At 43.1% G+C, this 23729-nt stretch overlaps 3 protein-coding genes across 5 annotated transcripts in view; 2 read left to right on the forward strand and 1 right to left on the reverse strand.

Annotated features, from left to right (window-relative positions):
- VWA5B2 (von Willebrand factor A domain containing 5B2) overlaps positions 1 to 8210 on the forward strand; it is a 50319-nt gene extending 42109 nt beyond the window's left edge. For all 3 annotated transcript variants that reach the window (XM_083177395.1, XM_083177396.1, XM_083177397.1), the window contains 4 exons: positions 5111 to 5188; positions 6757 to 6814; positions 6893 to 7013; positions 7097 to 8210. In XM_083177395.1, coding sequence (XP_083033521.1) covers positions 5111 to 5188; positions 6757 to 6814; positions 6893 to 7013; positions 7097 to 7705 — 866 coding nt within the window. In that variant the 3' untranslated portion in view covers positions 7706 to 8210. The remainder of the gene's footprint in view (positions 1 to 5110; positions 5189 to 6756; positions 6815 to 6892; positions 7014 to 7096) is intronic.
- Positions 7863 to 16715, reverse strand: ALG3 (ALG3 alpha-1,3- mannosyltransferase). Its single transcript, XM_083177398.1, has 9 exons — positions 16328 to 16715; positions 16146 to 16245; positions 14063 to 14210; positions 13699 to 13859; positions 11982 to 12102; positions 9866 to 10071; positions 9715 to 9791; positions 8292 to 8436; positions 7863 to 8198 (listed from the first exon to the last, which is right to left on the reverse strand). The coding sequence occupies exons 1-9, from the start codon at positions 16530 to 16532 to the stop codon at positions 8018 to 8020; spliced, it is 1344 nt and encodes a 447-aa protein (XP_083033524.1). The 5' UTR covers positions 16533 to 16715; the 3' UTR covers positions 7863 to 8017.
- On the forward strand, positions 16301 to 22449 carry EEF1AKMT4 (EEF1A lysine methyltransferase 4). Its single transcript, XM_083177399.1, has 3 exons — positions 16301 to 16938; positions 20343 to 20626; positions 21869 to 22449. The coding sequence occupies exons 1-3, from the start codon at positions 16794 to 16796 to the stop codon at positions 22151 to 22153; spliced, it is 714 nt and encodes a 237-aa protein (XP_083033525.1). The 5' UTR covers positions 16301 to 16793; the 3' UTR covers positions 22154 to 22449.
- The last annotated feature ends 1280 nt before the right edge of the window (positions 22450 to 23729 follow it).

The following is a 23729-nucleotide window of genomic DNA, read 5'->3' on the forward strand; positions in this document are numbered from 1 at the left end:
CTGTATTTAGGGACTTCCTAAACTAGATCTATAAAATATAAGCATCGGAAAAAACATGGGTCACTAATGTGCTGTTTTCCTTCTCCATTACTGCATGGCAGCCTTTAAGATGTATTCAACCAATATAATAGGCAGGGCAACAAAATGTCCCATCCCTTATCATGCTGCATTAACATTTATATAAGTGGCTGTTGGGATAACATGTCTTCCAAACTGGGAATCCGCAGTTGATCCAACTGATAAAAAAATGGAGAAAGTATGGATAGCTGTCCATCCTGCTGCCTTACTAAGTGCCATCACCAAGGCCCAAGTCACTGCTCAGGTAAAAGGTTCTTTACCATATAAAGGTACTTCATCCTGCAGGATTTCTTCTCATACCAACGGCTGTTTTGGAAGAGACGTGATCTTTCTGAGAGCCCAGTAGAAGCAGAACCAATCTTTCTACGTTACTATCATTCTCAGTCCTAAATAAATACAAGCATTGAGCTCCAAGCACTGTAGTAGCTACTTTGTCGGGAATAAAGATAAGAAATAGAAGATTCATTACTGTTTTTCTTGAGCAAAGTGTTCTCTGCTTGGCATGGAACAAGAGGAGGTTATTGGTTATAAATATATATATAGGCTGATCCTCTTGAAAGACCATTGGATTGTAGGTTGGGGCCGGGTACCTAAAGTAACTAACTTAAGAGTAAGTTCCACCCCGCTGTAACCACATAATGCCAGCACTTCTTTAACAGATGTATGGAAAGGAGTATCATAAACCTGATAAAATAATATATCAAACTAGTATGGAAAAAGACTGTCAAGAACTAAAAGACTTGCACATCTGAGCAAGAGTGGGAATGCAGTGTCCCGCAGCCTGCTCCAGAGAAAAGGATTCAACGGTTAGTGACCAAAAAAAACAATTTGCTCTGTCAACAAGGCTGTTGAGCCAGTGGACCATGGAATTTTCAAAAGCTGCCCCCTGGGGAGGGAATGCTTACGCTGCCTGACCGGAGAACTGTACAACCAAAGTGAGCATCGCTGGAGGCAAACACTTTTAAAGTGGTAAAAAAAAAGCAGGCCAGCTAGCTGCCAAAGACCGATGCCACACTGCCCAGGATGTTGTGCTGCCCTATTGGAGTGCGCCGACTCCTGGTCCAGTAGTGGACCAAAGTACACACAGAGTGGATCCAGCTCGCAAAGGTCTGCTATGTAGACAGTCAGCCTTGTTATGTGTGTTATAAAGAATCTCTACAGCAGACCTAAGAAGTATTTCCCAAGTGGAAAAACAATTTCTGGGTTTTAGTGGAAAACCAAAACAACTTCTGGAACGTAGGACCCATACAGAGAACCATTATATCCTCATAAAAAATGGTGCCTTGGAAGACAATCACACTTAACTAAAAAAAAAACACGCCGAGCTGAGGCAATATTTATAAAGAAAGACCAGTTTTCAGGTAATGGAGCCTTTTTGAGAGCTGATAGGTCCAGATTAAATCCCATGGTGCTATTGGCGGGAATATTTGTAGTTAAAACACCCCACACCCTGTAAAAAGGTTAAGACCTCTGTTAAGGTGCCCACACACTAGAAAGATCTGTGATGTTTTGCACCCCAGCGGGGTAGCATCTTGGGTGGATGCAGCGGTTGCAATTTGGTTAGTGAATTATGATCGTTCTTCTCTAAATTACTTTAGCGGAGTAACACGGACTACAGCTTGTGATGTTTTGCAAGATGTGCGCATAATATACAAGCAAATAGCTTAATGGGCGCCCAACTAACATATAAGTACCGAAAAATTTTTAGCTTTCAAAAGTTCAATCTCTGGGCCATTTAAAGGCAAATGAAAAAGACACGCATGTAGAAACAGAACTTGTTATAGCAGATTTGAATAAAGTGGAAGATGCCACCCACATTCTACCAACATTTAAAATTATCAGCACTTGTGTGGCAGGTCCCATGGAACAGTCCACTGTGAAAGCCACAGAGTTCCTGGATCCTGCAAATAAAGGTGGCATTATGAAGATGTGCAGTTGGAAGACCTCCGGATAGAGTGATCACTTACCTTGGAGAAATGTGATTCTGCTGAGATAAAAGGATTGATAAGCCCTTAAGCCATCCATCAAGTTTTCTCTGAGTACTGGGGCTCTACACACACATATATATATATATATATATATATATATATATATATATATATATATATATATATATATATATATATATATATATATATATATATATATATATATATATATATATATATATATATATATATATATATCTCTTCCAAAGGGCAATCCGGTACTCCACTTCAGATAAGGGAAAGAGGGGTGCCTTGGCTGGTCCTATAGAGCTTTTCATGGGATGTGACTCCCTATGCCCGGCACTCGCATACAGCAAATAAAGACGACCTCACACAGGTCTTTCAGCAACGTTTCGGGAATTTTATTTTATTCCCTTCGTCAGGACAATATATATATATATATATATAGGTGTAGCTCCTATGTATTTGCACATATATTTAAACAAAATCTCTGAATAGTATTATCATGTGGTCTTTAGATCTGGTCCCTGGTATCATTCATTTTTATTACTCCGCATTATCACTCCCTTTCACGCATATGAGTAATATCACTAAACTGATTGTCTTTCAGTATTTATATTCTCCTTATGCCTAACTAATGTGTATGTGTATCATTCTCGTGGCATTGTCTGAATAAATACAGACTGGCTGTCTGGCCATGACAGACTAGGCTCCTAGAAGTGACAGAAAAATAGCTCCGAACTTCAGCACATTGTCAGAGCAGTCATTGACGATTATCAAAAGGCCTTGAAGGTGAAGATGTAATTTCATGGCAATAATAGGAATAATAATAATAATTGTATTATATAGCACTTATTCTACAACAGGATTCATGGTTTGAGCATCCTTTGGGATTCCTGCAAGTTGTACCTGGTGAACTAAATGGTTTCAAAGGTGGAAACCATTATGCCCAACAACTTCATGCACAAGATCAATGAATGAATCTGTACTGTGGCAACCAAGTTCTGTAAGGTCCGTACTATGGACATTGGAAAGAAAACTCGCCAAAGAGATGTGTTGAATCCCTCTCCCAGAAACTGGAGAATCTGACAACATAATAGTTGTGAATTTTTGTAATTTAGGATCCACCTGTGATCCTGAAGTGTGCGATATAAGTGTTCTTGCAACTGAAGCGGACCAGGCTTTCTCAATTAGATTGTCTAAATCTGGTATGCTCGAGAAACCTTTCTTTGCGCAGTACGTTTGCAATCACCTGATTCCGGTAAAATCATGGAGCAGTTGCTATTTCAAAAGTTAGATCCTGGATTTATATCGTTCTCTGTGGGACTGTCCAATAATAAGTGTTTTTTTACCTAAGGATCAAATGGCGATATACAGTCTGCCTCTATTTAGCCAAGTTGATTGGACGACACTTCACAGTAAAGAAGGAAAAAGACCTCAAACATAAAAAAAACAAAAGTAAAGGAGTGGAATATTATGCAATGGTCACGGTAATCACACGATCAGTCATGCATTTCACTTACTAAAGCTAAACCTAAAAGGCAGAAAGACCAATGAACAAACAACTGAGACAATTGTAGTAAAGGCCTGACAAAGCTTAAAGGAGGAAAAGTTGCCTGATATCCACAGATATCACAGAATGCTGCCATTGCCTGCAAAGGACTTGTGACAAAGTATTAAAAACGAACATTTTATTTAGGATTGTTAATTTGTAGAATTACATTTTAAGCACTGGAAAACAGGGTATACAAATGGTTGGAATTTTTAAACATTAAATACAATATTTTTGTTTAAGCCCTTGACTTAAAGCTTAAAGTCTGCACTTTATTTGCATGTAATGGTGTCCACACACGGTGAGATATGTGCTATGCTATTTGAATATACATGCCTGCACATACTGTTTTGCCTTGTGATATGGACTACCCGGGAGCGCACATCGCAAGGCAAAATAAACACAGTGCGATTTGAGATAGACGCGAGGCAATCTAAACATGAAAATGCAATGCACCGTGTGTGGACACCTTAAGGGATCAATCCAATTGCGAGTAATGTTCTTGCCCCCTTGAGTTGGTGTAGCAATAGCCACACTTAACTTAAGCTCAGCAGTTTTGTTCCCAGCCATATAGGGCTACGTGTAAAATGGTGTGATTTTAGGGTGAGATCTGGCTACGAGATGTGGTGCCATTTCAATGGCAACTTGCAGTCAGACACTTAGACACATTACTATCAGTGGAGTCGAGGGGGCATGGATACTTTTGCCCAGGTCTACTGGAGCGCCCCGGGTCCCGCTCCCCCCTTGCAGGGAGTCGGGCAGTAGGAAGAGCGATGACAGGGTACTGCCACAGCATGGCCTCTCGGCACACGGTGCTCACTGGGGAGAAAGACAGCTGCAGCCTGTCCCAACTCTCCCTGTGTATGTGGGAAGAGGCACCCACCCACCACCCCGCACAAATTACAGGGTTTTTTGCTTTGCATTTCCCCCCCACTGGGGCTTGGCCACACCCCTTTATTTTACCATGGTCTGGCCGACCTGTCAACGCCCCTGATTATTATACTTACCTTGCTGCAGAAGACTCAGCTACAAACTCTGGATGCAAAGAACACTGCAGTAGCATGTGAGTAATTAGACTAACTGGAAACTATGTTGCTTAATTAGTCCTCAAGGGTTGGAGGGGGCCATCGGGGTCCCAGAGCAAGCAGTGCAGGTGATAGATCATATTGACTGATGTATTAATTAAATCACCCCTGGCCAAGCATGGATATACATAAAACCTGAACCGGATGCGATGAGATGCGTGCTCCTGCGCACATCTCAAAAAGTATATGCTGCACATAGTTTTTGTACTAGATTGCATTGCTAAACATATGCAATGCGAACTAGTTCAAATTGCATACATTACTTTTACCATGTATGGGCACCTAAAGGTGCTATGTCGAGAATAAGAGTCTATAGTTTTCCCCTTGAGGGTATTTTTTTAGATGGAACATTAGTTCTGTGGATAAAATGACTTAAATACCATTGTAGTCAATAATAGGTTTGTATGTATTCACTTGAAGAGTCAGTCTGTCATTCCTTCTCACAGTCAGTTCTACAATCCCTCCATCCTCCCCACTGAATGGGTCTTCTGAAAATGCATTAGAGAAGATGGGAAACCAAGAAGGTAGGTTTCCTTTGATAAGTAAAACTAGGCATATTGTATACATCATCGACTAACTTGAACAAATCCTAGTACCTATTCAATAAGTCGATATGCCCAAAATCCATGTAGCTTCTACCAGTCTGTTAGAAGTTAGTCATAAAACCAAAGTTTGATTGTAGAAAAGGGCCAGTTGGCAAATCTAATTAGCCATCTGTAATCAAAGGGATCCCGACTGTTAAAACACCGACAGACGGGTTCCCGATGGCCACCGGCTATTATCCCTCATGGGGGTCCACGACCCCCATGAGGGAGAATAGAATAGGTGGGGAGCGTAGCGAGTCACCGTGCCTGCAGCATGGCGAGCACGCAAGGGGCATTGTTGCGCTCGCCATGCTGTCTGAGTGCAGCTAGTCGGGATCCCAAAGTAAGCATTCGATTTAATTGGGCTTGTGTACAGTTTGCACCTATATGCAGGGTCCATAAGGAAAACATTCTATACCTACTATGCTCTTAAGCTGCGTATATGCTAGATCAGAGGTAGCCAACTCCTGTCCTCCAGAGCTACCAACAGTTAACATTTTCCAGGTCTCCTCACATTTCACAAGAAGTAATTATCTCCACCAGTGGATCTTTTGTAATTTGCCAGTGAGTAGAGTGCTAGGTGGTCTGGAAAATGTGAACTGTTGGTAGGTTTTGAGGACTGGCGTAGGCTATCCCTGCGCTATATTATTCCCTCAATAAGTGATATAATCAGTGATTTTAAAGTTTCTTGGAAAACAATATTGTGTGTGTGCGCACACTGGACAATAGTCAGTGATGTCACCCGCCCCATCTGCTGCATGCCTAATTGACGTTCTAGCTGACATTGAGAGGGTGTGTGTTAATATTGTGCATACACACTACACGATAGTGCTCAGAAGATCCAAAATGATATATAGATATTTTTTTTAAATAGGGTGTATGGGGCTTTTCTTATTTTGGCCTAATCTATATCTGACTTTTTTTCCAATTACTATTTGAATCTAAAATGTTTATGTAAAATGGTTGAGGTATGTGTTGTTTATAGCCATGTACACATGGCCATTTATCGCTGGCAATATGGTCGATTGGAGTGTGCAGCGGCGATAAATCGCCAGGTGCGCACTCCCGTTTTCAGCCCCCTAATGGTCCCCACTGCCTCTTCTCCCGGCAGTGTGTGACTTTCACCAGCGATCATCTCTGGTTGCTGATGAAAACTGGGCAATATGATTGCTAAACAATATGTTGCCAGCAATCATATTGCTAGAAGTGTCACACCAAGGAAAGCCACCCCAAATACACTGGGACATACAGCAGGTTTCTGATCACTGCACACAAAATATAACCTGCAAACCGGAAACTATATGGTGGTAATTTATTCTGGAAGAACAACACCTACAGTCAGGTAATATTGCATACAGAATGCAAGTTATATTAGCAATTTAGAACTTGATCTAGAATTTTAGATCAGTCTGGAAAACATACTGCTTTTTGCTCATTTCATGTTCAGGTGTGATGCCTAAATGGCAGAATACATGCAGACACTTCCTTACATGCACTTTATATTTCAGGACATATTGTTAGCCCTATAGGCTCACAGAAATCTTCTGATATTTCGCTAAGCTCAAGGTAATGTACGCCGTTTACTTTTTCTGTGGATGGTTGTGGTGAGCCCCGACTTAAATGTAATCTGTTTTAATGACATAGGATTAACGTGGGCAAGAAGAAAATCCGTAGTATACCTGGAAAACTGTCCCCACTGAAGCCATGCTTTACCGGAGATAAAGAGCCACAAACTGATCCTTTAGTGCAGGACTATATACCCTTGGTGAGCCATTTATTAAGAATGAGATCCCTCATCTACCATTTGCCAAACCTCATACTTTGTTTTGATTTCTACCTCCCCTTTAGATTATTCTACAGTCCTCAGATGGATTTTTCAACCTGGATAGCTGCTTTTCCAACGTGGTGCAGATTCCTCTTCAGCAACTCCTGCGTGCCTCCCCATTTGCTTGTCACCGTGGTAGCCTCAGTCCTGTATCTGAGCCCTGCCAATCAGAACATAGGGAACTTCTCAGAGGGAAAGCAGAAACTTTCAAAGCAGGATCCCAGCCACAGGTTCCGGTGACCAAGGATAATTCTTTTCTCCCAGTCTATGCAACATCCTGCCCTGAAGCTCTTTGTCATCAAGCAGACAGTGGGCGTGGATCAGAGACTGACCCATGTGACACGTCCCCATGTCCTTCAGAGACAGGCACTGAATTAGACACAGATCTTGAGGGTAGTTCCTGGGCCACAGCAGTGGCACTTGCATGGCTTGAGCATCGCTGTGCTGGCTTCTTCACAGAATGGGAGCTGCTAGCTGCAAAGGCAGAAGGCTGGCTACGAGCCCAGATTCTTCCTGATGGTCTACAATTACCCGCTTTAAAAGGGGCTGCACGTCAACTTTTCCTGATTCTCCGGCACTGGGATGAAAATCTCAATTTAAATATGCTCTGCTACAAGCCAGGTGATGTGTGAGCTAATGTGTATCAGAAAATAAAAGGCATTTAACTTGATATGATGGGTCAGTAGCCAGTTTAACACATTCTGAATAAGTATGCTGGGAATAGCCACGGGGATGTGTTATTTTTATTGTTTTCATAAACTCCAAACCTTATTTCAAGCCAGTCATTAATCAGATTCAAGAAGAGTTTATTATATAAAATATAAAGATTATACATTCCCCTTGCAGCCCGAGACTGATGTGTATATATAACAGTTGTGACCTTTACCGCCTAAGGACTTTGCATACGTGAAAGATAGTATCCCAATCTGGTGTAAATAAAGGGATTAGTCCTTCTTTCTATGAGAAGTCCTTGTGGAAGGTGCGGGGGGACAAGTTTCATGTGGTGGTACACCAAACCACAAATGCAGCAGAATGACTGCATGACACAGATGGAGAGCACATGAGCTTATGGAAGTGGAGGGGAACGTGTTCCATGATAGCTCTATAAGGCCCAGTATGAGGATTCTAAAACGAAAATGAGAAAAAAAATATATAAGTGTTAAAATGATCAGTTAATTCTATAAATATTGCAACAGCCCAGATGTCCCGAATTCATACTTAGCAAGTCCTGGTAGAGCGCTATTGTCCGTGCACCACAACAGATATGGCAGGGTGTGGAAATACCAGACATAAAACTGGTAGTGTAATGAGCGGCTGAAGGTTACACCCAGGAAGTTACTAGAGAACAAGACAAAGATAATCTCTGAGAGAGTCAAGGTTTGTATAGGTTGTGTCTGTCAATTTTACGTTTCACTTAATATCTGAATTATAGGTTATAAAACCCATTAGTCCTTTCCTAGGAAGCGGTGGGTGGGCCATCATGATCCTAACTCCAGAGAAGGATAAATATTTTGGGACTACATAGCGGGGGCTGAATAATAAACACACAGTATTACTGGGGGAAAAAAAAAAAAAAAACAGAACAGAACAGGGCCAAGCATATTAGTCCAATGCCCAAATCATATGCAGCCTGTACCATCTTCACATTAAGTCACAATAGTTCTCAGCATAACCACCAAAGAGGCAGATGTATGGTGGGGAGGTAAAGTGGAAGATGATGATGCACCAACTAATGAACTCCTGTATTTTTTTTTTAAACATAGCTGATTGGCTGGTGTGTCATCTCCTTCCATTTTCTCTCCACCAGGCTTTAATACATCTGCCTCTTTGGTGGTTATGAGGCAGTTGTGCAGAGTAGTCCAAATATTAGGACTGAATGAAGATTGGTATATCATCATCATCTTCACCAGGCTTAATACATCTGTCCCATATATCTCTTCACAGGATGTCTCAACCATACATAACACAATACCAAATATTACTTCGTTCAGGTCTACAGTATATTACCACATTGTTCCCAGCATATCTGCACCATATACTCAATGTGCCTAGCATACAACTTCATGTCTACTCTGTAAAGCCTCTGACCAGCTTTACATGTCCACTGTATATACACTATACCAAGAAACTACCATCTCTCCCTAATTTACAACCTGTGCCCATCCAACTATGCATGAGGCCCACTATAGACTATGTTCATAACATATCAAGACCTATGCCCAAGCCTTTTTTCTTCAGTAAAATTACTCATGCCCATCTTAAATTCCCATACTATTTTGCACTTAACAGACCACAAGCACCAAAACCACATACAAAGTCTTCACTGCTTTTGCCATTTCCTCAGTCTACTTATGTTCCATGTGACTGGAATGTAGTCTTCACAGTAACAGGACTGAGGCTGCCCTACTAATAGAGAAGTATCACAGCAATCTGTGCCGCCATGTCAGGACTCTCCAGTGCAACAGAATGTACACTTAGTGAAACCACTTGAATTATGACTTCAACATGACAGATCCATCATGCTGGACAGTAAGATAATCAGACCTAGTAAATGACTGTCCCCAGTTCAGATTTTGGTAAGGAGCTAGGGAACAGAAGTGTAGAACCTCTCCCCCCCCCCCCCTTTCTCCTGTAAGGATACTGTTTGCTGAAAGTCGGTGTGACTGAGGTTTCCTTTGCGCTGGATCCTTCAAGAGTACTAAGAAACTTTGTCCAGACCTACATGTATAGAAAAGAGGTTTAGTTAATGCAAGAAAAGGAACACTTGAAGTCAAGTCCCTTTAAGTACATACCTGTGCCAGCGGTACAAGCAAAAGAGCAACAGTCCAGCAAGGTGAGCTGTGAGCAACGTCAGATGGAAAGCCCGATGCTGGAACACATATTCTGGGAGAAAACGCCAATTTACTGTCCACTGGAATAGGAACTGTCTACCAAAATCAAAGGACCGTACCAGATATCCAGCTGGATTCTCCAGCAGAAAGGGTAGGGCCAGGATCACCTGTGGCATCACAGAGGAGGAGAGGATGTCTTAGAGAGCATACAATTGTACTAGTACACCACTAACATCTGGCCAGATCTATTTTTTTTTTCTTAGTGTGTTTTGAGCAGGTGTCTGATTTACTATTCAAAAGAAAATACAAAAATCATTCTTAAAACTTTGTTGGAATTCTGGATTTGGCAGCACACAAAAAAAAAAAAAAAAAAGCATTCTGCTGGTGAAGCCAAGCTTCTGGTCAGAGGTCTAAGTTCATCCCAGTCGCTAGTTGGAGTCTGTTATCCTTCCCCTTTAACCCCTTACCGACGCAGCCTGTTTTTGCCTTCCTGACAGAGGCCTTTTTTTTTCAAATCTGACATGTATCACTTAAGTGGGGATAACTTTTTTTTGCTTTTACTTATCCCAGTGATTTTGAGATTGTTTTCTCGTGACACATTGTACTTTAAGTTAGTGGTAAATTTTGGTCGATACAGTCTTTTTTTTTTTTTTTTTAAAATACCAAAATGTCGTAAAAAAAATTGAACATTTTGCAATTTGCAAAATGTTAAATTTTCTGTTTGTGAGACAAATAATCATACCACTCAAAATAGTTCATAACTAACATAGACCATATGTAAACTTTGTTTCATTCATTATTTCAACTTTCTTTTATTTTTTTTGGACACTAGGGGACAGCAGAGTCAAAATTATATACATAACACGGTAAACGCTGCAATTGGCTGTTCACATTTGAACAGCCAATTGCAACGATCGCCGATCGGGGGGGGGGGGGCATCGCTGCCCCCCCTGGGCAATGAGGGAAGATGTCTGCTGTCAGGGACAGCAGACATCGTCCCTCTGTCACCGCGTCTCTAGACGCGGTGACACTTTCAAGTCATGACGTACATTTACGTCATGTGTCGGGAAGTACATCCCGACCATGACGTAAATGTACGTCAAATGTAGGGAAGGGGTTAAATAAAAGGGTAAACAAATATGGTGCGTGTGAAAATACAACACAAGATTGACAGAATTATATAGCTAGCATGCTTAGGGGGTATGCAATCTGGGATCACATCTGTCAATCCCCATCGACAGCCGTGATCCTGGCCCGTTTGAGGTCAGTTCGACCGCATAACGTCAGACGGGATTCAATGTCCCGCCTGCCGATAGGTGCAAAGGGGGCTTGACCATGAAAACGGCCGTGGATCATGACAATCCACGGCCGCTATCGTCAGAACGGGCCCGACAGCTTCTGAAGTCGGGCCCGTTCTGCCGTGATCCCGCATCAATGCTGTCGTTCATGACAGCATTGAATAGGGAGCCGCTGCTATTTCCCATGTCGGAAATAGCAGTGGCACATTGCATACCCCCCCTTAGTCAGTCAACAAGGACCGGAATCCACAGTAAAATGCCAGGGCTCCAGCTACCTGTGTGACAACAGCTGATGGGTCAAACGCATGAGATTCAGTGGTTTGTAGCATATAGAATAAGCTTATGACAGGTCCCATCTCACAGTCCAGCAGCAGCGATGGGTGTACCATTAGGCAGGAGAGGTCCTGCACCTATCACAGGTTTTATCAATGCTCATGGGACAGAGTCGATTAACTAAGTTGGACAAGCAGCAGTCACTGTTGAATTTCAGTGTAAACCAAACAGGTGCTGCTGTACATGCAGGTGCCCCTTTTAGGGCTTGAAGCCCAGAGGCAGGCAACTCCATTGCCAGACTAGAATTCTATCCAGTTTGGAAAGATTGCCAGTGTATATGTAAAACTCACTTCAGACTTGACCTACTATTGGTAGGCTACATCTCGGGAACATTTCATTTTTATTCAAAAAAGGTACCCTAATGTATTGTTGAGCGGATGAAGATTTACTTAAAAAGATGCAAATTCCCCCTAAGGTGCAACAAGTGTAGAATAGAGAGCACCCACCTGGAGAAGAGCACAGATAAACAGTTTTGGAAGTGTGCGCAGTAGTCCAAAGCGACAAAGGAGAAGATACAGGAGGCCTGGTGCTAGTAGTAGGATGTTCATTTTGACTGACACAGCCAGACTGCAGGGGAAAAAAAATATAAAAACCTTGTTCATCCTATTGCAATTTATTAAATTACATTTCAACAAACAAAATCATCATAGCAATGGCTAAAAATAAGCTATTACCAGGACAAAGTGACCTGCCGATTTTTTATTTTTTTTTATTGAAGAAGAGCACAGAAAAAAAAAATTATATTACAATATATTTCTGTAGAGGTCAGAATCCCTTCATTCCTAATATGCCACATAAAACCCAGGAAGTTTGTCTGCAGTTCAAAGAAGCAATTAAAATACCATTCGGAAGGGGTAAGGAGGGAATGTAGATTTCCAGAGTGGTGAGATCACTACAGTGGCTTTAAGATGGCATAAATCAAGATGGCATAATCCTTTTTTTTTTTTTTTTTTAAATGATATATATGTGTTAGCTTGTATTTTTTACTATGGATTGAGGAACTCATGAGGTCTTTCCAAAAAGGGAAAATGATATCTCCCACATGTGCGGGAGATTGCCTGGTACCATAATTATATACATATACTCAGTCGTTGTGCCCTCAATAGAACCAGCACTGGAACTACAAAAGGACTTTGCGGTCACCAATACTGCCATGTAAGGTGGACCAAAGCACAGTTTATCACACATGTAAATATCATCCCAGCCAGCCTGGAAATGTACAGCTGTTTTTGGAAGTTTTTCAACATGTGGGAGTAAATGCACAATTTTCATTTGTTCCAATACAGGATCAGGTTGTCATTCCAACCAGCCAAATGCAGGTTGGAATTATAATGTGAGGATTTAGCCGTGCATATACAGAGACTAGATGTATTTGGCATCCCAACATCCATAAGATTCCCAACAGTCAACATCCCAAATACAAGTATGGGAGGGTAACTGTTAGGCAGCAAGAAGCAGGGCTAGGTATGGAAAAGGGTTCACATTCTATGACACCGAATGTAGGGATGCCAGTGAAAAACAGAGCCAGCTTTATTAGACTGAGTAACATTAAGGTCATTTGGTGGAATATCCAGTCTGAGGACTCCCCATTGGATGTTGGGGTATTTGGTCTTGTTGTGCCAATAAGCCATACTAATATCAAGCATTTAGCTATTAAATTTCTTAATTCTTAACCAGTTACCCATGTTGACACTGCGATTTAAAATACTTAAACTAAAAGTATAACCCTGTTCTACTATTTGTATCCCTTAATATAATTTCCATAAAATCATTTCACACTCCACGAGATGCAGAGATTTTGATAGGAGAATTTACATAACAAATACACATCTCAAAAGTCCTAGGATCACTTGTGTCATGGCACTTCATCTGACAATTATGAAGTCTGAGGTATGGCGTGATTAGGGCACACAGATTCTATTTTTGCATTTATGCCTTTACATATTTAACCACACCCATTTAGAAGAATTTTGCACAATACCAGGCTTATACTGATGCAAGGTTGTGCAGAGAACCCAAGCAAGCCATACATCACATAGTGGCTGCATTTGAAAAAATGTGCAAGAGTCACTGGGGGAAAGTATAGGCAGCAATTGATAAGCCAGAATGTGCAGCACCACAGATATGGTTAATAAACATGAATGACCTTTTAAAATACATTACCTGTAGAAAAAGCAGCCCCAGCTCCAGTGGTCCTGCAGTATCAAGTTAATGGACAAGAACAGGATGACCATAGCCACAGGATCATTGAAAAGCCGAAGGAGGAAGATGGAGTGCACGCGATAGGACGCACAGCACATGAAGAAGAACACATAGGGGGGCACCTAATAATCAAAGGCAACAATTGTGTGAAAATTGGCTACTTAAAAAAAAAAAATATATATATATATATATATATATATATATTTTTTATAATAATAATAATAATAATAATAATAATAATAATAATAATAATAATAATAATATGACAGATTGTGCTTACAAATATGGACACACAATGATGTATATTGGTATATTACTACCCCACCTTCTTGGTGATTATGTAGATGCGAAACACAAGGAACAGTGTTAGCAGGTACAGCACAGCAAAGATGTACTGAGCCAGTCTAATGTTGCTTCCATGCTCAGTTAGATAGTAGAAAGCACTGAAAATGTACACAAATCCAGCAGGGTATCTGTTTTAGGACAACAAACCATATCATTAATAAAAACAAAAATAAAACAGTACTGCATAGTTTGTAATGCTGTAGGAAAGAACATGATCTGTGCACTTCTGGATTACCCAGGGGGCCACTTAGAGCCATGGGGAAGACAGTGGTACTGTAGGGATAAATAAGTGCATGAGCTGCATCCTCCCCTCCGGAAAACCATGGTCGGACCTATTCCTCCATACTAAGCAACAAGCTGGCGATCCTAAAAGTCCATACACACTGGGCGACTATGCTTTCCCGGTAATGTTGGGGGAGCGCGCAGCTGCGCTCACCGCCGGGCCATAAACACTGGGCAGCTTTGAGCTGAAAGTTGCTCAAAAGTCACCCAGTGTGTATGGGCCTTAAGGAAGTACAAAGGTGACTGATTTGTCACTTCCCCCTCTATTACACAGGTCAGTACATATGAGCAAATTTGGGTCATTCTACATACCGTATGGTATGTTCACTAGTAGGCAGTAAGATGAGGGAACAGACTACAATTAGGGAGAGGTGTGCAACATCATTGCATTGTGAGGGAATGGAGAAGGGTGTATGGGAGCCAGAGGAGAAATATCTAGGGAATGGGTGGGAATAAAATGTGGTGGCTGATTAGCGGGTGGCTTCATGACACAGCATAAGCACACCACTCATCACTGCCATAGTGCTATGTAGAAAAACTTACAAGTATGGAGTGAGATTGGGCTGCATGGATGGAGAGCTGCAGTGCCATTGGTGGCATTTCCAGAGCATTACAATGGCACCTTGGCCCACAGATAATTAAACAGACCCCTATGAATGCTGACTTGACTGTAAAGCTTAAGGATGGATTTGGATGTGATGCTTCACTAATTTAGTCATGCAAACCAATAAGATTATGTACAGATTTATTTATTTATGTTCTGAGTGCAGATGCAAAAGGAACGTGAAATGGGCAAGACAAACATTTGGGATATATCAGTCACATGTTCACAAAAAGGTCAGTATTAAATGAGAAGGCATACCATAGAGCTGAATGGTTAGAGTCATTCAACCAGTGAACTTAACAATAGATGGGAACAGATTACTGTTTATATGGCACTAGTATCGAGCCTGTCAAAATGGCGGAAGACAACATAAATGCTAGCACTGGCAGCTGTATGAATTGCCCCTTTGGGCGGCACTCTAGTGGCTGTCTGTGTGCAACATGGCTGAATTCACCCCATAGAGGTGAGGAGCAGTGTAATGCTGGCCACACATCAGACCAACTTTCATCCAACTAGTTGGTTGGATGGAATAAAAATCTGGTACTGGATGGGAGCAAGTTTAATTTGTAATATAGTGAATTGGTCCGAAAATGTGGAAACAGATAAAATCTGTCGCTCAGACAAAGTAATGTAGTTTGATTTAATTAATTTCACTGATTGTTTTTGTCCATTTTCCTGGGTTTGTGAGCAACTTGCTTTTTGTCATTTACTCCCATCCAGTACCATATTTTTATTCCATCTGATATGGAGTGTTAACCCCTCATTCGCACAATCCAACAATAAGAAGAATAAGAATGTGCGTATGAGGGGTTAACACTCCTGTGAAGGGCTCCAAGGCAAATTGAATAAAGCATTGAGTGCCGGGGAAACATATGGATGTCACTTGTAATGTATTAATCTTACCTATTTCCAACAAAGCATATCACTTAAAAAAACCTGAGGAGTGCCGACTATTATTTATGCTTGCTGCAAAAATAAATATTGATAGATAGAGATAGATATATCTTTATCTATCAACAAGCATTTTTGCAGCAAGCAGAATTAACAAAGCGTATCACTTTGCTGCAAAAACACATGAGGTAGATCTGTATTGTATATTCTCTTGATTTCAGCTATTCAGTCTATAGAGGACAAGTATGTTGAGTATTATACAGAATGCTACCTGGCACATACTCACACTAGGGGTCCAGTCTCCCCCTGGAGCTTAGTATAATCGTAGGTCCCATTGAGCACCCCCTCCACCTCATCCATGTAGGCTCTCCAGTCTATCTCTGTGTCTGTGGTGGAAGGAGGGAGCGTGAGACCGCCATATACACATATAAACACACACACCCCCGTATGTCACTGTGGTACACTCACATGGGACCTTCTGGATGACCCAGTGTGTGACCCCCAGCTCAGCCAGGCACAGGCTTACTCCCAGCAGCGCCGTGTACCGCGGGTCGGTGAGCAGCTGCAGCAGGTACCCCCATCCCCGGCGCAGAGTCTCCGAGGGTGTGTGACTGGTCCCGGGTGTCCCCGCAGCGGGGCCCCCCCTCCGCCGGACACCGGCAGCCGGAGACATCTACTAGGGCGTCGCAGATCCACCGGGCCGGGCGGAAACAGGAAGCTGCACTCGCGGTCCGCAGACAGGCGGGTCCCCCGACCGGGACGGTCGGTGTGCGCGCTGTACGGTGTTACTACCGGCTTGTGCACATGCTACACGTGTAACAGTAATGACACTGCCCCTATTTACATAGCAGCCCCGGTACCTCCCACCCCCGGGCGCGTCACTCACCGGAAGCTGCACGTGTTCGTGTCACTCGCAGCTACCAATACCGGCGGCATGTACAAGGAGTCGGGCTACTGGAACGCCCGGTATGAGGAGGAGCGGCACCTCCCCGGGGGGCATGAGTGGTTCGGGGGTTATCGGGACTTTGCGCCCCTGGTGAGGAGAGAGCTGCGGCCTGGGATGCGAGGACTGGTGCTGGGTACATGCCTGTACTGTTATATACTACTGTATGTGTATTACTGCGGTGCTGCCCGGTGTCCAAGCTACGGCGCAGGTTCTGGGACTGCAGGGATAAAACACGTGGCTGCGATAAGCAGCGCCTATATGTGTGTGCGGAGCAGACAGAGCTAATGCCCGCAGTACCGGTACCCAGTTTCTGTACCAACCAGATGCGACCTGGCGTTTGGTGCCTTTTACACCGGTGGCTGCCCCGGCAAATTTCTCCTGCACACAGGCATCCATTCACTACCCTGCCAGGGTGTGGGATCTCCCCAAGACACCACATTATTGGGAGAAAAAATATTGTCAGTAATTATTGATAAGAAAGAATCAAAAGCTATGTGTAAAGGTGGCCATACACTAAGGTGACTTCAAGGAGAAAACTCACCTGCGATTCCAGTTGAACCGCCCAGGGGGGTACAATATATAGCGCATGCAATGTGTTGTAACGGAATCTGCTGCGCTATATAAGAAATTGTAAATAAATAAATCCCAGCCAAGCTGGCAGAAAGGCTTGGCGATGCAATATATCGTGCAGCCAGTGCGATCTTTAGGCTCCGATGCATGAGACATCGGACCTGATGTCAAACACATGCAATTTTGGCACTTTTCTTCAGAATTATCACCAGAATGGGATGAAATGTGACCAAATTTTAATCGCCCTAGTGCAGAGGTCCTCAAACTATTTTGCGCTGGGACCCCATCAGACAATAAAAATAATTACGGGACCCCAGAAAGTTACTGCAGAAGATCACATCACATGTTTAGTCATCAGAGAGCACCTGCATGGCAGCATTGTGGAGGCATAAACTGATGGGAGGAGTCTAAAATAAACAATTCAACAGATTTTTTAAAAGATGCAACCCCATACTGAGAAGGTCGGGACCCACTTGGGGGTCAGGACCCACAGTTTGAGAACCGCTGCCCTAGTGTATGGGCACCTTTACATAAGTGAGCGTTATTAATTAGAATGCTTAGAGTGTTAGTATAAAAAGTGCTAAGTGTTACAATGTGATGCCTGTAAACAGCAGAGCCACACTATCTCGGCCTTAAGGCCCCCATACACTATGCGATTTGGGCACGATTTCACCCAATTCGGATGAATCGGGCCGTGCAATCGGCCCAAATCGCACTTGCAGACACCCCGTCCGATCCGATGCGCGGTCCTGTGCGCATCGGGTCGGGAGGTCGGACGGGCTGCACATAAGATTTGCTAAATCTTATGTGCAGCCCGGAGCCGGGCGGTGGATGCTGGCTATAGAGAGCCGAGCAGGGGGAGGCTGCATAGGGAGCCGGGCAGGAGGAGGGTGACAGCGGGAGCAGTGTGCCGGGCAGGGAGGATGATGCTGGCTGCAGGGCAGCGGCGGGAGCCGGGAGGAACACACTAACTTGAAAAAAAAAAAAAAGCCCATACAGATGACTAGCAAGCCATTGATTGGCTGAGACCTCTCAGCGATTGTCTGAGAGAGGTCTCAGCCAATCAATGGCTTGCTAGTCATTCTGTATGTTTTTTTTTTAAGTTATATGTTCCTCCCGGCTCCAGCCGATGCCCTGCTGCCAGCGTCATCCTCCCTGCCCGGCGCGCTGCTCCCGCTGTCACCCTCCTCCTGCCCGGCTCCCTATGCAGCATCCCCCTGCTCGGCTCTCTATTAGCCGGCATCCCCCGCCCGCTGATGACACCCCCCCCCCCGCACGGCTCCCTCCTCCTGCAGCTCCCCGGGGACCGCATATGATAAATCCATGCGATTTATCATATGCAAACCTTGGCACATCAAGTGCCTAATCGTGTGTCCCCCTCCCGGGGAGCTGCAGGGTGAAATCAGGTCAGACTTGTCCTTAGGACAAGTCGGTCTAATGTATGGGGGCCTTTACACCCCCAACCCAATCCTAAAACTGACAAATTGTATACATTAATTCAGGACTTAAAGATGTGTGCAAATATGTTTATGCAATGTGTGCCCATCACAACACACAACTTGCGGCATACCGGACCCTCCTATGCATACTCTGCAAATGAAGTCAGTTTCTGACTTCAAGTAAGCTACTATACACAGCAAAGCTGTAGCGGGTCCTTGTCACTTCCTGTTCAAGAACCGTAAAGTCCTCAAGAAATCTATTAAATTCCTCACTCTTGCCAACAACACCTCATCTTCCATCTCTAATTACATCCATTCATTCTGGGGATTATTCTGATTCACTCGGAAAGGCACAATTACTCTCTAATGGACAAAACCATATGCCCTGCAGGTGAGGCTGATGTAACCTGTGCAGAGAGAGAGAGTTAGTGGGGTTGGTACTTCAAAGATATATCTATATTGCAGTGTAAAAATAAAGCAGCGAGTATTTACCCTGCACAGAAACAATAAAACAACCAAATCTAATGGTGTGTACACACGGTCGACATGCTGTGCGATGCGAGTCCCGATGCGATCTGATCGCATCGGGACTCGCATCGCACGACATGAAGGAGAGAAGAGAGGACAGTACAGATACCTGTCACCATCCTCACGCTGCTGCAGGGGCACAGATGGCAGGGTGCTGCGACTCACACCCAGGGCCGCGGCACCGCAACAGCTTCTGCCCCCCATGCATACATCAGAGGCCACACATCCCCCTCCTCTATACGGCGGACTTCCGGGTCACTGCACATTAGCCCTGCAGCCCCAGGAGAAGCCCCTCTGGCCGCCGGAGCTATGTAAGTATAAAGGCACAAAGACTATATAGTGCAGATCTGCACTATATAGTCTTGCCTGCCCTCACTATATCGCTGCCCTAGCCCTAAAAAGCAGACAATAAATATGCAATATGGCTTCCGATGTTCACTATATCGGCAACATCGGAAGCCATATCGCCCCCCTTTGTACACACCATAACTCTCTGAACATGTTAAATCAGCCACACCTGCAGGGCATATGGTTTTGTCCATTAGAGAGTGATTGTGCATTTCCAAGTGAATCAGAATAACCCCCTCTGCCTCTAGACTTCATAGATGTGATAACCACATCTCATTTCTGCATACAAATATTTGGGGTGCTAGCCATGTGCAGAACTCCCATATCACCGAACCTGATACTGGTGCAGCATCATTCAATGCTCCTTCAAATGAAATCTGTCGATCAGCGGTTTTGCGTGCTCCCGTGCAAAAACCCGGGTTATTTAGGCTGGTGTAAAAGGGGAATAAGATTTTTGGTGATGCCTGGAAAGCTTTTATAACTGAAAATATGGTTTATAGTAAAATAATTAGTATTTGTTAAATAGTCTGTGACTTACCTGATTTCTGTTCACTTATTTAATTAACGTATTTGTTTCAATTCAGGTTCTGAATACTGTTTTACTTGTTATTTAATGCTACTGATATTGTGACATTTGCATTTTTTTGCACAGGATGTGGCACCAGCTCACTAAGTGTTCAATTGTACAAAGAAGGAGTGAGTCCACTATTCAGTATTGATTACTCTCCAGTATGCATAAAGGAGATGGCACAGAGACATGCTGATGTGCCAGACATGAGCTGGATGGTTATGGACGCTCGACAGCTTATGTTTGCTGATGGGACATTTGATCTGGTTATTGAAAAAGGCACTCTGGATGCTATGATGGTCGACGAGAAAGATCCATGGACAGTTACCCAGGAAACGTCCAAGCTAGTAGATGAAGTGCTAAGTGAGGTGAGAGAAGTCTGTTGGCCACACTCAACAAAGATGATTTCGTTTTTTTTAATTACATTTACAATTGTTTATTTTTGGTGGCAGTCAGATAACATTTTCCACATTTTAACTGTAGTTTTCTTTTTCTAGCTACGCTTGTAATCAGACAGTTTTTGGAATCCCATTATTGCTTATGTTATGCTGTAGTTATTTGTAATGTGCACTAGATGCTGCTGGATGATAGGTAGGCTGAGGCTAGAGGAACCAGTTTTTTCTTATTTTTATTGTAAGTGTTTATTGTGGTCACTGTATCTCTTTGTCTAATCCCATATAATAAAATTCGGTACTTGTTTAGTTTCACATCGGCCGATTTATATCGGATGCTATATCGGCCGATCCGATTTTTTACCTGTTCATAACTCCACTATCCACTACGCATAGAGTTGATTTTATATAGTGTGGCGACACTTGGTTTTATATAGTGTCGCCACACTATATTAAATCAACTCCATGCGTAGTGGATAGTGGAGTTATGAACAGGTAAAAAAATTGCATCGGATCGGCCGATATATCGGCCGCCGTGAAACTAAACAAGTACCTAAAATTCTACCCTGCTGCTCCTCACCTCTCTTGAGCCGTTGGTGGCCACAGGATGGGTGCCCAACGGGGCTCCTTTAAGGGACATGCCCACCCATGCCTGCAGAAGCTCCACTTACCACTGTATCATAGGGAGCCATGGGGGTCCATCAGTTGCAGAAATCTAGTTGCACTTACCTCTGGATCCCCATGGGAGGCTTCAACTTTCCAAGCAGTCTGCTTGAACCTATAATTTATATAAATGCGAAATTTAAGTTGTGATTGTAGCTAGACGTTCCCTTGTTCAGTGGGCAATCTATCATTGACCGGTCCCCTATTGCACAGTACTCTGAGGGTTTTAACCGTGTATGTTTTTATCAGCTAGTCATTTCTATAGACCTTTCTTAAATGAATTAATTAAGGTTGCCAACATTATGTCCTCTGGCCAAGACCCTGACCGTAAAGAATCCATTCTAGGCATGTGCAGAATGATTTTACCCAAGATACACACTGACATTGTATTCACACTCATCTGCCTCTTCTTGACTTCTTTTCTGGCAATGATTGTTTTACTATAATTTCTTTCATGTTGGTGTACTTGGTTTCAGAATTTTGCGTTTGACTTATTTAAATATAACTTGTACTGCTGTTTACTTCCTAAACTTGTGTTCCCTTTTTGTTTCACAGGTTAGTCGTGTCCTCACTCCCAGCGGCTGCTTCATCTCTATAACGTTCTCACAACCACATTTCCGCGTACGTCACTATGCACAACCTCAGTATGACTGGTCCGTGTCTTGTGACACCTATGGAAAAGACTTTCACTATTTCTTTTATACTATGCACAAAGGGAGAAAGTTGACATCCTGTGATCTTGAGAGGGGTCAAAGTCTTCATAAACCTTATATTCAGGAGACAATATCCACTCTATTAGAATCTGATAATGAGGATTTTCTTAGTAACATCCATATATAAGACTGTGGTGGGCAGGAAGCGTTTACCTCAATGGATTATGGGGGTTTTTATCCAAAAATTCTAAAAAGCATATAAACTGCAAGGAATATATATATTATAGCTGGCCACATTCTTCCCAGTGCGTAATGGCTATCTTGTGTATATATACTGTGTTTATGATTGTGCCTTTTTCTGACAGCAAAGTGCCTTTCTAGGAAAAGTATCCCGGCATTTTGGAGCACCGAGGAATTTATTTTATTATAATTTTAATGTCTTGCTTTACTGTTGAGTTGTCCAATTTATTTTGGTGTACTAAATAGGTCTCTCTGCTTCCAAGTCTTTGCTAGCAGATGGCTTGTCTGCATCTGTTAGTGGTTATTCTAAACAGAAAGAGCGAACAAAAAGGAGGTTTCTATCCTTATCACAGAAGGTGTAATATTTGGACCTATTCCAACAGATATGTATGAATGGTACTTGTGACTTATCTGGGCGCCCGATGTTGAAATTGTATGCCAGTACCCTAAGCATGCGATTTGACGCGATTTCCCTTGAAATTCCCTTGAAGAGAAAATCGCGTTGCATTGTATGCTATTGTATTGCATGCGATGCAATTTTAATATGTACAGGCACCCAGATGCCTGTTTCATATGTGAAATGCCCCCCCAGACCCCATTTTTAATTGTATACCCACCCTGATGGCTAAATGTGAACTGTTGGTAGCTCTCGAGGACTGGAGTTAGCTACCACTGGTGTAACCCTAAAATATTTTTAAGATAAAATTACCAGGTACTGAGGGCCTTGTTCACTCTTTCTGACAAAATCCTTCTTAGATGGACCCAACAGACGGCCCTGTAATTGGAAGGACTGTACTGTCAATCCTCGCTTTGTGACTCCCATACCCAGAGCCCCAGCGCTTAACATAAAGAAAACTGCAGGCTCTCTGGTACGCCCAATCAGGTCTGTCCTTTGTAATGCCAGATCTATAAGAAACAAGACTGCTACAATTGCTGACCTTATTGAAGCTTCAGATCTAGCATGTATTACAGAGACTTGGCTAGACGAAAATGCAGCACCTATCTTGGAAGCTGCAGTCCCCAAAAAACTTTTCTGTCATACACAACCCAAGACTGGAACACAGGGGTGGCGGGGTGCCTATCTGCTTCAAAAAATCACTCAAACTTAGGGTCCACCCTATGTAAAGCACTCGCTCATTTGAGTGCATTGCTGCCCGGAGTTCGACAGGATTAGGTTTCAGAGTACTCCTCATTTATCGCCCCCCTGGAGATGGAAAGTTATTTCTACAAGAACTTGCAGACACTGTTGCTGGTCTAGTTCTGGAGCACCAAAGATGGCTCATCTTTGGGGACTTCAATGCATGGGTTGATGACGAGCTCTCACACCTTGGCCAAGACCTGTGCACAATGAATGGCATGGGCTCCACATAAATCCGCACAGTGGAAATGCTTTGCAAGCCAGCATACTTGCAGCCTGCTGAAACACTCTCCCAGGCAAGATGTAATGAGTTTGCAAAATTCTTCTCCGATAAAATATCCACCATCAGGGCTGGAATCTCCACAGTTCCTTCAGATGAGTGCCA

The sequence above is a fragment of the Crinia signifera genome, chromosome 3 (assembly GCF_055691185.1).
Source record: "Crinia signifera chromosome 3, ASM5569118v1, whole genome shotgun sequence".
Lineage (NCBI taxonomy): Eukaryota > Metazoa > Chordata > Amphibia > Anura > Myobatrachidae > Crinia > Crinia signifera.